The following is a 15511-nucleotide window of genomic DNA, read 5'->3' as shown; positions in this document are numbered from 1 at the left end:
TCAGATTCTCCCCTCTTCCTCCTCCTCCTGATGAACGTTTGTCCCCATTCCGTCCAACGGGATGTCTTTCTTATACCTTGCCTTTTTCTGCGCGTTAGCTCACCTGTATCCGACCTGTTTCCGAGCCTTGTGCTATACAAACTGTTCGTCTACTTACCTCGAAACTTCCAAGTCATATACAACCGTTAATGCTGTACTACCATTAGCGTTCTGCAGTATTATATCTCATCAAAGTCTCCTTGAAGAAGTATTTTATAATGCTCATTGCTCAAATTGCAACAGTGCACTGAGTCTGAAAATGTAATATTTAGCCGAACCTCTGCTCGATCTCTTCTTATCTCCTCCATCTGCCACAAACAGCACTTTGACCTTGCAAAAAACTTGAATCAGCTCAGGTAATGATTTATTTCGCAAAGAATACTGGAAACTTACAGAGTAATCTATTATCTAGCACCATCATGGTCAAAGAATTCAGCCTTCCGCAGGAGCTCATCGACCGCTTCGTCGACGAATTCCAAGACGACCATCTAACCCTAGCAAAATTCCTCCTCATATCCCGCTCCTTCCGAGACAGGGCCCGATACCACATTTTCAGAGTATTTGTTCTATATCGATTCCCAGACTCGAAGCGGAAGTTAATCACCCAAATATTCACCGAAGACATTTCGATCCCTCCGCTCGTCAAGTCCCTACATATATACCCATTTGATCCACAGATGAATATCATCCTCCCACTCCTGCAAGACGTGAACCACATACACTTACAAACGGGCTCCAAAGAACTTCACCGATTTATCAAAGACGCCCAGGTTCTGTCGACTAGGGCTTCGCACTGTACCGTATACGGTATACGGCCATCAGCTCCAATCCGTCGACGGCGTACCGGCCGTATGAGTACGTCCGTCACGGCCGTGTGTACGGCCGTATGTAAGGAGCTGGGCTTGGTAGGTCAGACTAGCATAAGACTATACCATGTAGTCATTAAAGCATACCTAGCTTATTTTCTGATACACCTCAACATCGTCACCCTCGTTGGAGAACCGGTTCTCACTATAAAGAAATACCCCTAACAGGTGTACAGTTGCGTCATCAGTCCCAAGTACGCAAGAACACCTCTAAATTAGTCTGCAATGGCCTGGAAATAAATGGTAATGAAAGGTATTACTTCATACTTAGCTTCTGAGCCCCGAGGGATAGCTAAATTTTACTCCCCAGCGATTCAGGGCTACATACCGTACACACGGCCCTCGACGGTACGGTTACGGTACCCGTACGACGGCACCCGTACAACGGTATTATACGGTGACGGTGCGAAGCCCTACTGTCGACCTACCCACTGACAATGCTCCACATGGGAAAACCCCCGACCCTCCCACCCGCGACATCAATGTTGTACGACTACAACAACTTTTTCGATTTCGTACGCTGCCTCCCCCTGAGGCTCCAATACGTCTCTTTGAACGACGTCTACATCCAGGAACCTCCCTTCGCTCAAGCCACTTCTACAATCCAGGGTCCATCACTGCGCACGTTGAACCTTCGCACAGATATGAAGGAGCAGAACATCTTCTGCCCCAACTGCTCCGGAATATCCATCTTCTCCCGCATCGACCAGCTATGCCTCTTGGACCTCGGTTTAGACAGCGTCAGCATGATCGTCTGCTCATTACCACCGAAGTCATTGCAGAAACTCTGCATCCATTCTACGTGCCTTGGATGTGAGCACCTACAAACCCTCCGAACCTCATCTGACCCATTTCAAACAGATACGAACTTTACCTCTCTAGACTGTCTACACGTTCCCTACATATCCATCTGGGTCGACGTCTTCATGGCCGGCCACATAACACTCGAACGACTGATTGAGAAGCTCAAAGCCGTCCCCACTAAACCATCCCTCCACCATCTCCAAATCCTACTTGCCTTTCGTCGCCCAGACCCTTTCCAGTATGACCTTGAGCGCGCCACTTCTGACTGGCTGTGGAAATCCCTCGTCGAACACGCTCATAACGTTGATAGCCTGGAAATCGTCATCATTAACGCTGTTCCATATTCGGAATGGTCACTGGGGCATTGGGATGGTCTTGTTTATCGATGGACGACGAAGCTGAGGGGCCGTCTGGGACACTTCGGCTCCTTCGTAGTGAGGGCCGTGTATTGCGAGAATCCTGAGGATCCCGTTGAACTCTTTGTTCCCTGACGTCGGGGATTGTACGGATACTTGCTGTCCCCCAAAGCTACAACCTTTTGACTGCGACTTTCTATGTTCTTGTATATCATACGTTTTCATTGATATAATATTCCTTTTCATCGTTCAAATTGTTTGTGTTCCTCCCATGAAATCTGTATCTCATATCCCCGTCGCTCCGGGTGCTCATTGAGTCATCAACGACCTAACCCAATCCTCTCTTTCCTTCCCTGCTCGCAAATCAAAGCGTACCCTAGAATTGTCCGGATACATCCCCGGCTCATCGGCGAACGCATTCGGGTCCATCTTCATAGTATCAGTGATATCAAAAGCCCAGAAAAGAAGCGCAGTATTAATGAACAGTGACCTTTTCACCACATGAAACATAAGCATTCAATGGACGTAGGCACACAGAGTGACGCTCGCCTGTTTGCAATGCGTGCTCCGGGACAAACTCTACGGATATAACACATCAACAACTACCGAGAACAAACGAATACAAGGAATCTCGCCTTCGACCAAAACCATAAACGAATTGCTTTATATCTTCTCTCAATTTTTTCGGGATCAGGAAAGATATCGGGTGAACGGAAAATTGACCTACGTTCATTTTAGCACAAGATGTTCAAGGACCCGGAAACATAGACGTACCAAGGCGAAGCGACAATGGTTGCTCCTTTGGGAATAACGTAGCCTTTCTGTTTGGAGGAGCGTTAGGAAGGAATGAGATGCTATGCGAGGAGACAACTGATCCAAATAAAATCCTGATTAGCGGCATGCGCAATTCCTAGTAAACTGTTAGCCCTTCACTGATATACTGACTGTTAAGCAAGTACCATTCGGCACCAACGGCCGCCTCTCCGAAACTTCTATCAGTCCTGATCATAAGGCCCTTCGACAGAACACGCATACCATCTATAGCACTCATAGACAAATGCCATAACCTGCGGAAGCCGCTCTCTATGATCGAACGTTGGACCTATTCAAACTTACGGTCAGCAAAGGTTCATTCAAGACGTCGACACTGCTAACATCGATCATCAGAAACTACTTCATCAATCTCTTTCTGTACAATTCTTACCGCATCAAGAAAACAGGCAGCCGCCATGACAAGAAACGTTAGTGCAGCCGCAGTCTAAACACTTTTGTAACAGCCAATAACATAAGAGCCAGAAAGCGAACCGTATTCGATCCAGCACCAAACATTGCCCCCGCAAGATACGCAGCCTGGTCGAAAGACATCTTATTATTTAAGAGATCTTTCCCCAAACAAGCGGGGACGTCTTCCCCAGCGTCCTAGAATAAACCAATAGAACCTCCTGGAGAAATCAATGTTTAATACACCAACTATTCTCATTTGAATTCTACACACACCGACGGATCAACACAAGCGAATCCTGATGCCACCTCTTCAGCTCGGCAAGATACCAGGAACCCATCGAAGAATGGGAAGGGTATCTACGAGGTAAGCCCCGGGGAGAATTACCATGCGAAAACGTTTTGAATCTCGAACCATATCCTGCAGATCGGGATCATCAAGAGTCCTCGGCGTCGTTTTCCCATATGTCAAGGTAATGGTCACTGATGCCGCGTATCTATTTAGCAGTACTTAATATGGCTTCGGCGGGGGTTGACCAAAGTGCATACGTATTTGTGTGCATTGTAAACCCCTTCGGATCATCAAGGATATTGAGAATGTATTTTTTGCATGATGTAGCTGTAGAGGCTCATAAGACGCTACCTTGTCGGTCTTCAAGTATGAATGAAAAGCCCTAATGAATAATTCGTTAGCCTAAGCCTCGTGCTATGCAAGATGGATAACTATCCTATACAAAATCCTCCACCTCGGTGTATCGTTCAGCATAATCGATCTTAGGCCTCCAGAAAACGTCTCAGATCTGGCAATAGACCTTGGTCTGTCCGACGTCTGTGACCCACCCTTCTCCATTATTTCTATAGCAGCCTACAATCAGATATCAATCTCAGGCTCAAGAACAAAAGACGAGCCTACATCATAATGCCCGATGACGATATACACCTTTCCAAACCGAGTCAGTGAATAAATCGGACCGTACTCCTTTGTCCATTCTTCATACTTCAAAAATGCCCTTCTCAAATAAACTGATGATAGTCAATAATGCCACGAACGACACACCACTTGGTAGGGATCTCATTCCCGAGTAGCCAATGACCAGGCGGACCTGGAGGTAGTAACCTTAACAGATAATGGGAACGGATAAAGACAGAAAGAGAAGCTGCAAGGACAGAAGCAAACAAATCGAACACCCAAGTTATCGTGGTAGCCAAAGGAGAGATAAGGTAGGCCATGGACACCGTGGATAATGCTTCGACCAATATATCTCACACAAGCCACATGACATGGTCACGCTGGCTGAACTTGGATAGAGATGGAAGAACCATCAACCAGATTACAGCACTACAGTGGATAGAAACCATATTGAAAATAATTACTACCGGCCTCCTCAGCTAAATGCCTGATATGACGTATGTCGTGCTCAAGTACGGCTTCAGTAGTTGGTGAATGCAATGTCCAAGTTTATACCCCACAAGGCTCTCGAGTGTTCTACTTCGCATAGCTTTGTGTCTTCGTGAACGAAGAGGCTCGTGGTCCATTTTAAGATTTCAGCTTGCTCGACGTGAAGGCCATGTATTGCGATAATCCTGATAATCCCGTTAAATCCGTTCTTGATTCCATGAGTAGTATGAATATTTGCCTCATTTCCTCCAAAGCTTCGAATCCATATCTCCATCCTTGATGTTCCATAATGTCCATTCGCTCAGTTGACCATCAATGACCTAACCCAAGCCTCTTTCTCCTTCCCCAACCGCAGATCAAAGCGTACCCCAAAAGTTCCAGGATGCATCCCAGGCTCATCAGCAAACACCATCGAGTCAATCTTCTCAGTCGCAATAATATGGAAAGCCTATAAAAGAAGCGCCGTATTAATGAACAGCAACCTTTTCGCCATCAATAAAATCAAAATAATTCGTAATAAGTAAAAGAAATATTCGCAAAGAAAGTTAATAACCTTGGTACTCCTGGCTGGACATTCATGTGCAGCATGACGAGGGGTGCCACTGCAGAAGGCGCAGAACGAAGACCCGAAAGCCTGACCCTCAAACGGAGTGCGAGGTGCGACTCGCTCAGAAATCTTGTCGGCGATAGCCTGGGCATCACCTAAGGTACCTTGCTTAGCAGCCAAATCTTCGATAGTCGGCAGCGGATCCCAATCACCGGGACCAGTAGCAAACTATTATAAGAAGTTGATTAAGTAAAGAAGCGAATTAAAACATTCGGGAGACTTACCCAACCACCGACCTCGGATCCATTCGTCTTAGAACCCGGACCCTTCGAAATCGAAGGTGTAGTTCCATGAACAGTAGCATTCTCGTCGTCGGACGAGGGATGCGAAGTTGTAATGGACCAGGAGGAACGACCCCAGGATGGCGAACCTTGTACGATGCAAGGAGATGGGTTGGGGCCAGACATAGGGACGTCGTCGTCAGAAGGAGACGGCGGTGGCGATGGGAAACGCGGAGGCGGTTCACGGAAGCCCTCGAGCGGGAGAGAGAGAGGAGACAGAGAACTGTCAAAAGTGGAACCTCCACGTCGAGAGTGTAGTCGCAAACGTGCCCACGCACTATAATAATCGTGAACGCGAAGTAAGATGGTGATCTTACGTGTCAACCTAGTAAACGATTGGGACCCACGAATATCGTGGTAGTGAATAGTTATCTGGTCCTGGAGATAGGCACTCTAGCCTTTTAAAAAGATTCGCGATAGCAATAAACGACGTACGATAACCTGTCGAGCAGCCTTGAACCACTCGTCCACCTTCTCAGGCGACGCAAACTTGGGGACTTGAACAGAGACAAGGTCCTCAAGACGAGCAATAACCTCGGAAAGCGGGGGAGGTTTAGGAGGGAAAGAAATAGCAGTCATTGACTTGACGAAGAATAAAATTCGCTAATGGAACCGCCTTTTATATAAGAAAAACTAGCGGCGGCGGAAAAATCTGCTGATTCAACATTCATCGCAGACTTGAAAATTCTACGTATCATACCGGAATACAGCCCCAGAACCGATCACGTCGCATTCTGCCTTGAATATTCGCAAGCCATCAGGATACCGGCTCCTGAACAATATTCCTCTGAGTTCTAAATAATTCGCTAATCAAAACGGCGAAAAATTCATAGTCAGGGGGAGGGGACATGTTACCATGTTGTGACATGTGAATAATACGCGTGGCATACCATACATCCCTCCGAAACCAAAATTTCGCTAACTCATGAAAGAAACTCAACGAGAAAACACGAAAGTTTCCTCCACACTACCCTCAAAGAAAACACGCGATACTTTCCGATCCAGTGAAGATAAAAATAACTGGTGAAAGAGAAGTTGCTAATACAAACATTAGTAAAGAAGTTATGACTACGCAAGGTGCCGGTTCGATGACAAAAGGACCAGGCAAAGCAAACAGCAGCCTTGCCCATGACACTACCCCATCATTTCTAAAAATATAAACTCGAACTTCGCCAAGAAAAGAAGGTCATCACGTATGATTACTTACATCATCACACGACCACACGCGAACTAATAAGTTCGAGCCCGTATAATCACTACCTAGTCTCGAATTCACAACTCAGTCGAAAAGTCCAAGATAATATAAGATGAATCGGTTTGCACTCCAAAGTGCTACAAGTAGACGATGATATAAAATATATAACAAAAGTCCAATCTTTCCCAAGAAAAGTCAGGCCCAAGAAGTCGCGAATTTAATCTTCGAGTTCACCCAAGTCCTCCCTCTCACCATTAGACTCCTCGGCCTCGTCATCGCCTTCTTCACCTTCACCGTTTGATTCAATAGCCTCGTCATCAATTAGAGACTCGTTTTGGACAACGGCCTTCTCAAATAATTCGGATACCAAGTTGGCGTTGTCTAGATGAGCCGCCCGGTAAAAAGAAGGGGCAGGCTTATCCGACGCGTTAATCCAACGAGCCTCCTGGCGAATGCGACGAAGGAACTCGCGAATTTCGGAAACGATAGCTAAGCGAATTATTAAGTCAGAAAAAGGCCGTGAAAAGAAAGAAAAAGACTTACAAGGTTGAGGGACGAAGACCCATTCCAGAGTGTTAACTTCACGGTTACCATCTACCAAGCAATCATGCTTGTGAATAGCGCATCGCGCACACTTGGTAGAGGCAGACCGAACACTGCGGCACTGGGCCTTGGCCTTCTTGCAGGCATCACAAGGCGTACTCATCTAAAACAGTTACAAGGGTCAGCCAAGAAAATTCGCAACGCACAAAACTAAAGACTTACAAAGTGCCCGAACTTGTGGGCAATATCGCGTCTAAAATACGCGCCTTGGCAACCGACGTAATCATCAAAATCTTGATCAGGAATGATCAAGTCAATGGGACGAAGATCCGGACTTTGGATTTCGCGCGCGTTCTTGGGGATAGGTTCACCTAAACCTCCGCGTTTGTGAGTCATGGAGGCAGACTCTTCGCGAATTTTACGGGGACGACCTCTGCGAAGGCCAGGAGTAGCTAAACAAAATATGAATCCGTCATAAATTCGCAACAAACAAAGAAACACTTACACGAGCTAGCCACGGCACGACCTTTCCCTTTTTCCTCAGCAGTCAATCGGGGAGGAGAATCCTCAACACGGCGACGCTTTGCAGGAAGGACGACTTCTTCCTCGGGAATTCCTTCTGCAGCAAGTAAGCGCCAATTAACGTAACGAACAGTACTGGTGCCCAGACCATAAGCATGCGAAATAATTGCCTCGGTCGCACCCGACGCCTCCAACGCTGTGACAGCACGACCTTGTACACGAGGACGAAGGGTGCGACTGGGGGTGTCTGTTAAAATATTTGGGTCAACAAGAGAAATAATAAATTCGCAAGGAAAAGAGTACCTTCTACCGCAGCTTTAGTAGTGAGGGAAGGTACAATATCGTCCTCCCAGATATAGTTGTGAAGAGGTGGAGAATTGGAGTCTGCGGAAACAAATAATTAAAAAGAGGAAAGAAAAGGTCGCCAGGACTTACCTTCAAAAATTGAATGAAGGGGGCCGGGCTCTTGAGAAATATAATCTGCGGGACGAGGAGTACTAGAGCCATCGTCGCTAGCTGGTGGAGAATCTGGTATAGTGATCAAGTCCACCTGTACCCCACGCTCTGTCTACAGAAAAGACAAAAGTTAGTAGAGAACAAGAAAAGTCGGGAAAAGTGTTTACCGCTTGGGATGCCAGACAATTAAAGTCCTCAATCGAATTTTCAACTTCGCCGGTATCAATGTCCATCAAGACACACCAAAGGCTATCCTCCAACAACGCCCACTCCTCCTCGGACAAGAACCCAGGCTCGTTCTCTTGCCACGCAGTATCCAACCGTGACCAATGCGTGAAGGCCTCACTAACCCACTCATCGGTCAACGGCGCGCTCCCCGAACTATCGGGAGGGTTTTCTACGAGATAAGAAAGAAGAAAGAGAGAGTTATAAAAAGGAGTAGACATGCTATACTACTAAAACTTCGCAGACGGCGAAAGTAAGGACTTGAAGGGAAAGTACGCGGGTTTTGTACTATGCAACCTTGCGCACGAGCCATGACCGACACCGATGGAGTCCACATGAAAAGGACGCGGCGACTTCAAGCAACATTCTTACTTTCAACGAGAAGTCAGAACTTCGCGTCAAAACGAAGCATTGTGCGTTCTATTTCGACATCAGTGTAACGACCAGGCACATATCAATTCCAATTTGATGGCAAAAATCACGCATGCCGGTTCCGAACTTGCTTCTTCTGACTCATTCAATGAAAAGAAGTTCGCGACGAGAAAAACATGACGACAATGCAATTAAAAATTATAGTCAGGGGGAGATGATGAGCCTCTAGGCTCTGTGCGCTCTGAAATCGCGGAAATAACCTACAGTTTATCAAACTTGTCCCTATAGCGGACTTTCCCTAATTCAATGATTGCAAGCAAGATACAAGTTACACCATGCCAATCGACGATCAGCACGCGAAGTTATTGATTCACGTATGATGTCATCGGCATCGGCCCTATTGATCCTTCCCTTCTCCCCGCGGACGTTGTGCCTCGTAGTCTAGAATCCGCACTGCCACCCCACGTGAAACCCCCCGGCAGTCACGAATTATCCACGAGTAGCCTTCCAAAACGCGTCGCGTAGTTAGAACTACGGCAAGTCAGCCGCAGCCATAGAGAGTTAATCATCGAAAGTATTGGAAAGCTGATTAGTGAAGACTCTTGGTAATATTAGTATAGCCTTAGGCGCAGTAACTGTGCATACTTACAAACTTTGCTAAGTAAAAACTTGAATAATGTGCGCTATAGTAATCTTAGTGCTAGAGTAAGGTAGCTTAGTTAGCCAGTGTAGCGAGTATTTAAGTTCGCGAGTTTAGAAATGTATGGAGGAGAATAAGGGAGACCCCAGATTATTCTCTACGCTTACCTTCGATCCCTAACACCTACACCATACAACATACACCCTTGAAGTAGTGCAATAAAGACATTTTGCTGCTAGAACTTCGTCTCGAAACCTTTATTTCTCTAAGCAACGGTGAACCTTTAATGGTTACTTGTGCTTACAACCCATCCCTCTCTTCTACGCAAAGTAATTAGGAGTCCCGCCACTAGGAAACTCTTTTATTGCTTTGCTTCGCAAACAAATTCACTTGCTTCCGCAGCTAGGAGACAGCATTTTCATCCCTCCCATCAACGCCTTCGCTTTCTCGCAGCCAGAGAAAGTCTCGTCGAGTATCAGACCGATCCTCATCACTTCAATTCAACCTCACTGCATGAGTTTAATAATTCGCTACAGCCTCTGAGTTCGCAGCTAGAACTTGGACAGTCTCTTTAAAGCTCTTATTTGTTGCACTTGCAGCTAGAGTTGCAACAGGAACAAGATATAGTCCTTGTACGTTTACTGATTCATTTTAGGGCCTCTTCTAGAATCCCTTTCCCAATTACTTCCCTTCCTGCGAATTTTATAGTTCGCTACTGCCCTCTATGCTACTAGTAGAGAAATTTCTTTATCTTTCCGAACTTAGGAGGCTTTAGTCACTGCATGGAGGTGCCCTGACTAGACTCGCTAGAACCATCCTTCAGATTCCATGTCTGTTAGCACATACCGCACTTAGGTTTTGTGTTTCCGCCCACGGGAGTCTATAGGTTCATCAGCGTGCCTTTATTACAACGACGCTCGCGTTCAAATTTATTAACCCATGCGTGACTTGTTTTTGAGTAGTGTAAGCGAGTTGCATCCATTTGAGAGGTGCACACAAGTTTTCCGGTTTACCAAAAGTCCAAAAAAGCAAGGGTTCGCAACTATTTCAAAGCGAAATGATACTGAAGTAAGAGGATTATATTCTAAGACATATACTAACCAAACTTCATGCCTTTATGGCTTTCCAGGACAGTTTCACACTGTTTTCAAGTCATAGAAAGTTGCTGATACATGTCCAGGAAATACATCAAAGTAGTTGAGTACACCATAAAAATACACATGATAGTATTATTCTTGATAGTACGCAGGCAAATGCACGCAAACGCAAGCAAGTTGAAAGCATTTGAACGCAGTTGAACGCACGCACGCAAGGGTCGAACGCAGAATTCTCCTCACCCCAAACTTGCCTAAGGTCGGCTGACTGCAAGCGGCATGACCGGCAACCTAGCAGGAACCCGGCAAAGCCTCTGCAAGATCTTTTCGATAATATAAGTCTTTAGACAACAATTAACACCTCTGAATGTGACTTAATTATGACTACATGCATATAATATGTATAAGAAAATAATAAGTGAATGAATTGGCACAGCTAAAAATCTAGGAGAATGATTTCAAGTGCTCGGGTGGGGGTATTGTGACGAATCACATGACTGTGACTAGCCAACGCGACGCGTTTGATTGCAATGTTGATCGGGTTGATCTACAACTTCTTCCTTTCTCTCACTATGCCGGAAGGTCCAGAGGTCTCCGCTTTTGAAATAATTATACGAAAAGCCAGAAATGAACACTGGAGACGGCATAACACCCCTCTAGAAGGTAAAATTCTCACTTGATTCTCAGTTTTCAATGTTAATAATGTTTTATTGACAGCTGCTCCGGTTATATTTTTCAGCTCCCTCGCGCAAGGGACACCAAAAAAGGACTACACCTCTCTTTTCTCCAATTCAAAAGATTACTCCCTTTCTTCTGAACCACAGGAGCCAAGCACCATGATGGACAGATGGGATCATGAACGTGCACAAACGGCGAAATACCGGTCGTCGTCCTACCTTCTCCGTCAGACTACTCCTGGGCCTGTATCGGTAGCAACAAGAGGAAAACAAACTCTCATTGCAGCAGGCTATGTCTCTCTCTTCCATTTGCTTTGTCATACACAACTTTGCTGATAATCTCGTTTTCAGCACTGCCTCACTATTCACTGGGGGCTTGAGGCACATCTGTTGGACATACCACGTCGTGCTTTTGACGAGCTTCTACAGTCTCGTGGCCCTGGACCAAACAAAGATGCTTCAAAGCTGCCAGTCTAAGATCGTTCAAACTTCCGCCTCACTCGATGGCTAATCCCTCTTCGGAAGTTAAAAATCTCACTATCATGGCCGCATTCATATCCTCCGAAAGAGTCTTTCTCCTTATTGACCATTCAAGACTGATACGGTTTTATGTAACAAGCATCGATCGGATGTGGACTCAGAACGATTTACGTGCTGGGTCTGAGGTGCGTGTTATCATTTTCTGGACATCATTAATTTGCTTAATAATAACAATGCAGTGGTGGGACCGCTTGTGGGAGCCATTTGAAGCTGGGCCCGACTGGATCAGAGAGCGTGAACTTTCAGAAAAAGGTCTTCTCCGTTGGCGTTCTGATATCCAGAGGAACTCGGATCTTCATCGAAAAACCATCCTGGAGTGCATGTCTGCTAAAGATGGTGGCATCAAAAACAATGGTGATAAAGACGGTGGTACTGATAGGGTCTTTGCCCCTTTTGGACGGCATCTTTGCAACGATGCTCTGCATGTTCTTGGCATTTTTCCAGGCATGCCTGCCATTGAAATCTGTGAGGATGACGAGAAATTCGAAGCGTTCCATCAAGGCCTCTTTGAATACATCTCACAGTTCAATACACCCGAGTTTGAACAAGCTTGTTGCAAACAGCAACAGCTGTGAGAACTTCCTCGCTTTCCAGGAGGGTGTCGATGCAAAATATTCTGCAAGATACATGCAGGTATTTCGTAAGGCGGTTGTTAATGTCCCAGTTAGCCTTTACAATCGTATTTCTTCCTTGGGTTTACTGGATCCCAACCACCACATAGGTATGTCCTTACATTTGACCTTTGAAGTAATGGTACTGACACCGAAAAAATGATTTTTAGGTGGAGACTACGTTCCTAATGATGGGATACTCATCAAAGAAGGTGACCATACATTTGTAAAGGTGCCTGTATATCACCGGGGTAAACCACTGGATGTATACACCGTGATCCGTGCAAAGCCACCATCACATTGGGTGAGCGGCAGGGAGGTTAGTCGCTGCTATTCACAGTCAATTTGTGTTTAACCTGTTATTTTGGATTTACTATAGCGCAATGCTCGAGACCATCGGTTCGACGGGTACAAAAGTACTGTTGGACCCGCCAACTTCCACAACCTAAAGGCAAACATGACCAACCCGCACGTCGCCTTGGCTGATTCACTTGGAAAGCCAGGACGAAAACCCAAGCTCAAGGTTTGTCTTACTACGTTCTGCGATCGCATTTAAGTTCAATTCGTCTCCACAGAATGCACCTGGGAAAGCTGGTCGGCCCCGGAAGGTTCCTTCCGTTGCACAGCTTATTCAGAAGGCACGACTACAAGAAAACATAGAAGTTGAATCGCAGTCAGCCCGCGAGCGCTTTGCGAAAATGTATGGTCTTGAAGATGAGGGCTACTGTCTAGAGGACGATGTCCCTGTACAGACTTCACCATCCAACTTGGATATGGCCCTCAGTAACCAGCGGATAACTAGGAGCACGACGAAGATGGTAGCCGGGAATGACGGCCTAGGACCGGGTTTGAATAGCAATCCACCAGAGAAGAAAAAGAGAAGGCTCGAAAACAAAGAAAACATTCCACCTGCCGAAGAGAACGCGAGGAGAAGTAAACGGGCGAAGAAGTTATAATATATGCCAAGGAGATGTCTCATTCTATGACTGTATATACTAGCTGCTTGAACGTAATTAACGACGTAACCAAGGGCCATGTATCAAGGAATTGTGTGATACCTTAATAGTCTTGAGCCTTTCCAGACGCCTCATCACGCCCAACCTTTGCATTCGCTGACGCTACCAGACTTCATATACATGTTCCAGAATATCCCATCCTCTTGCTGTATCAAGCGTAGCCGCATATCGAATTCGGCTATCTTTTCCCTTGTCAAGGACGATAAGATGGTCGTAAATTTCAATCACAGTCCTGAGTCGATGCGCTACTGTGAATGGTCAGACAACAGAATCTCACAAATGTTATTACTCTTACTCATCAACAGTAATGATTGCGTGAACTCTTCCCGGATCATCTTCTGGATCTTTGCATCTGTGGCAAAGTCGACGCTACTTTAAGCCTCATCCAGAACAATGATTGAGCCTGCGTCGGAGTGACGCTCTTGCCATCGCGATCAGCTGTTTTTGTGCCTGAGAAAAGTTGGTACCTCTTGGGGAAACCTTTGTATCCAAAGACACGGTGGTTGTAGCATCGACATCAGTAAATGTAGCAGATACAGAATCCGTGGTGTCTTCGTGGACAGACGCTGGACGAGACGCTGCAGATGTCGACAGTTCTGAAGGCTATCTGAAGGAGCACGAGAAGTGCGTCGCGAAGGGAACTGGCTCTGTGAGATCATCTGTACACGGTACAGAGTTTCCATGCATTCTGCATCGTCATGCTCACCTGCGCCATTGTTTAGACTCATAGAACACAATAATACAGAGCAAACAATACCAAAAGGATCCAGGTTATCTCTAAACGTGCCAGAGAAGAGGATCACGTCTCGTGGGATGAAAGTCTTCTAGGACGTCAGAACGTGCCTTAGGACCAGGGGAAGACTTATTAGTCACGACCGAAGATCATGGATACCAATTGTTGATGTATCAATCTCATCGATGAGAATACACCATTCCGTCTGATCTACGAAGCGCAGAATACTCAAAGCTGAGGTCGACTTTCCTGACCTGGTCCAACCGAGAAAACCAATCCTTTCCCCTGCTTTCAAAGTGAAAGATATGTCCTACAGAACCGCAGGTAACTCGGGAGAGTACTTGACGACCAGATTCTCGACCGCGATTAGATTGTCATTCTCTGAGCTCGACGGTCAGAATGCAGATGGCCGGTGTGACTTGATGACAGCGGGTGGTTCCTGGGGCAGCTCCAGGTACTCTACAACTCTCTCTACCGAGCTGAAGTTGATGATTAGCCAATGATGTCTCCTCAAAAGGATTCAGGCTTACTTGAGATCGAGTTCCAGACCTAACAATATATAATTAGACTCTATACAAGCTGACGATTCACGCGAACATACTGGTTCAAAAATTTCTGATGAGAACGCTTGAACGGTAACAATGAGCTAGTATTGAACTCCATTCCGCAAAGTGGCAGTGCTGGCATCAAAGATAACGTTCGACAACGACAAAAAGCGCAATTTCTCGACGAGGACTGGGGCAATAAGGAAACCAAGAAGAAGGATTTATATTGATACTAGTAGGATACAAAAAGTAAATAGATCGGCGAAAGTGAGTTTGCGAAGTAAAAAAAAAAATTACCACGGTCCGGCATGAAAACAGTGTCAAGTCACCTCAACTGTTTTTCGTAGGATCATAATTTCCCCACCCCCAAGGTACTTGTACATTCCACGAAAATGAGGGGGGCTTCCTGGATTTTGTAAGAAGAACAAGCGTAGTTTCCCGTTCAAATCGTTCCAACGGCCAACCGAGGTGAACCGTTGTGGGTCCGGTTGTAACCCTAACCCAAGGGACCTACCTTGGAAGAGACAGTAACGAGCTAGAGATATGAGCAAGTCAGAATTGCGTCCAAAGCATTAGCCAAGTCAGCTCACCTTCAAATCCAAATTCAATGCTGTACGAGTCAATCACAAGACGCCGTTACCCAACCCCGAGTCCTCCTCAAAATACGCCTATTTAATTAGAACGGAACGGGCTAGACGGGGGTGGGCAAAGGCGTCCGGTGGGCGGCTCCCTGAAGTGTGTCTTGGAGACAAAGTAATCACTGCAGCGA

At 46.0% G+C, this 15511-nt stretch overlaps 9 protein-coding genes across 9 annotated transcripts; 3 read left to right on the top strand and 6 right to left on the bottom strand.

The window, feature by feature from the left end:
- EV420DRAFT_1582222 (uncharacterized protein) lies at positions 1–375 on the top strand. The gene is made up of 2 exons (XM_060474698.1): positions 1–247; positions 312–375. The coding sequence occupies exons 1-2, from the start codon at positions 62–64 to the stop codon at positions 366–368; spliced, it is 243 nt and encodes an 80-aa protein (XP_060323535.1). The 5' UTR covers positions 1–61; the 3' UTR covers positions 369–375.
- On the top strand, positions 365–1252 carry EV420DRAFT_1582220 (uncharacterized protein). The gene is made up of 4 exons (XM_060474697.1): positions 365–395; positions 452–944; positions 997–1158; positions 1216–1252. Exons 2-3 carry the CDS (start codon positions 459–461, stop codon positions 1006–1008), a joined length of 498 nt encoding a protein of 165 aa, XP_060323534.1. The 5' UTR covers positions 365–395; positions 452–458; the 3' UTR covers positions 1009–1158; positions 1216–1252.
- Positions 1253–2434: 1182 nt separating this feature from the next.
- On the bottom strand, positions 2435–3494 carry EV420DRAFT_1582217 (uncharacterized protein). The gene is made up of 9 exons (XM_060474696.1): positions 3371–3494; positions 3270–3323; positions 3101–3215; positions 3025–3044; positions 2937–2975; positions 2840–2882; positions 2701–2788; positions 2615–2644; positions 2435–2555 (listed from the first exon to the last, which is right to left on the bottom strand). The coding sequence occupies exons 3-9, from the start codon at positions 3127–3129 to the stop codon at positions 2541–2543; spliced, it is 264 nt and encodes an 87-aa protein (XP_060323533.1). The 5' UTR covers positions 3130–3215; positions 3270–3323; positions 3371–3494; the 3' UTR covers positions 2435–2540.
- On the bottom strand, positions 3101–4393 carry EV420DRAFT_1582210 (uncharacterized protein). Its single transcript, XM_060474695.1, has 8 exons — positions 4346–4393; positions 4200–4302; positions 4021–4151; positions 3925–3960; positions 3624–3783; positions 3559–3603; positions 3221–3484; positions 3101–3167 (listed from the first exon to the last, which is right to left on the bottom strand). The coding sequence occupies exons 3-7, from the start codon at positions 4134–4136 to the stop codon at positions 3308–3310; spliced, it is 534 nt and encodes a 177-aa protein (XP_060323532.1). The 5' UTR covers positions 4137–4151; positions 4200–4302; positions 4346–4393; the 3' UTR covers positions 3101–3167; positions 3221–3307.
- On the bottom strand, positions 4221–4518 carry EV420DRAFT_1582205 (uncharacterized protein; the record flags this gene model as incomplete). Its single annotated transcript, XM_060474694.1, has 2 exons — positions 4221–4283; positions 4344–4518. Coding segments are annotated over 2 exons (218 nt in total), but the record flags the coding sequence as incomplete, so codon positions are not given.
- Positions 4519–4986: 468 nt separating this feature from the next.
- Positions 4987–6152, bottom strand: EV420DRAFT_1650606 (uncharacterized protein; the record flags this gene model as incomplete). Its single annotated transcript, XM_060478478.1, has 4 exons — positions 4987–5133; positions 5239–5460; positions 5517–5951; positions 6009–6152. The coding sequence occupies 4 exons, from the start codon at positions 6150–6152 to the stop codon at positions 4987–4989; spliced, it is 948 nt and encodes a 315-aa protein (XP_060323530.1).
- An 833-nt stretch (positions 6153–6985) lies between these two features.
- EV420DRAFT_1650605 (uncharacterized protein) lies at positions 6986–8735 on the bottom strand (the record flags this gene model as incomplete). Its single annotated transcript, XM_060478477.1, has 7 exons — positions 6986–7257; positions 7312–7474; positions 7534–7763; positions 7817–8080; positions 8137–8217; positions 8269–8401; positions 8457–8735. 7 exons carry the CDS (start codon positions 8733–8735, stop codon positions 6986–6988), a joined length of 1422 nt encoding a protein of 473 aa, XP_060323529.1.
- Positions 8736–11167: 2432 nt separating this feature from the next.
- Positions 11168–13483, top strand: EV420DRAFT_1582203 (uncharacterized protein). Its single transcript, XM_060474693.1, has 9 exons — positions 11168–11283; positions 11338–11591; positions 11649–11730; positions 11763–11962; positions 12017–12375; positions 12401–12558; positions 12619–12767; positions 12828–12971; positions 13024–13483. The coding sequence occupies exons 1-9, from the start codon at positions 11193–11195 to the stop codon at positions 13402–13404; spliced, it is 1818 nt and encodes a 605-aa protein (XP_060323528.1). The 5' UTR covers positions 11168–11192; the 3' UTR covers positions 13405–13483.
- Positions 13484–13549: 66 nt separating this feature from the next.
- On the bottom strand, positions 13550–14943 carry EV420DRAFT_1582200 (uncharacterized protein; the record flags this gene model as incomplete). Its single annotated transcript, XM_060474692.1, is given in 8 exon segments — positions 13550–13646; positions 13666–13712; positions 13760–13836; positions 13883–14060; positions 14084–14170; positions 14222–14269; positions 14357–14424; positions 14856–14943. Coding segments are annotated over 8 exon segments (607 nt in total), but the record flags the coding sequence as incomplete, so codon positions are not given.
- Positions 14944–15511: the final 568 nt, after the last annotated feature.

Source organism: Desarmillaria tabescens, assembly GCF_030435595.1.
Source record: "Desarmillaria tabescens strain CCBAS 213 chromosome Unknown EV420scaffold_78, whole genome shotgun sequence".
In the NCBI taxonomy this organism is placed as follows: Eukaryota; Fungi; Basidiomycota; class Agaricomycetes; order Agaricales; family Physalacriaceae; genus Desarmillaria; species Desarmillaria tabescens.
This window is presented reverse-complemented; position numbering and strand designations above follow the sequence as displayed.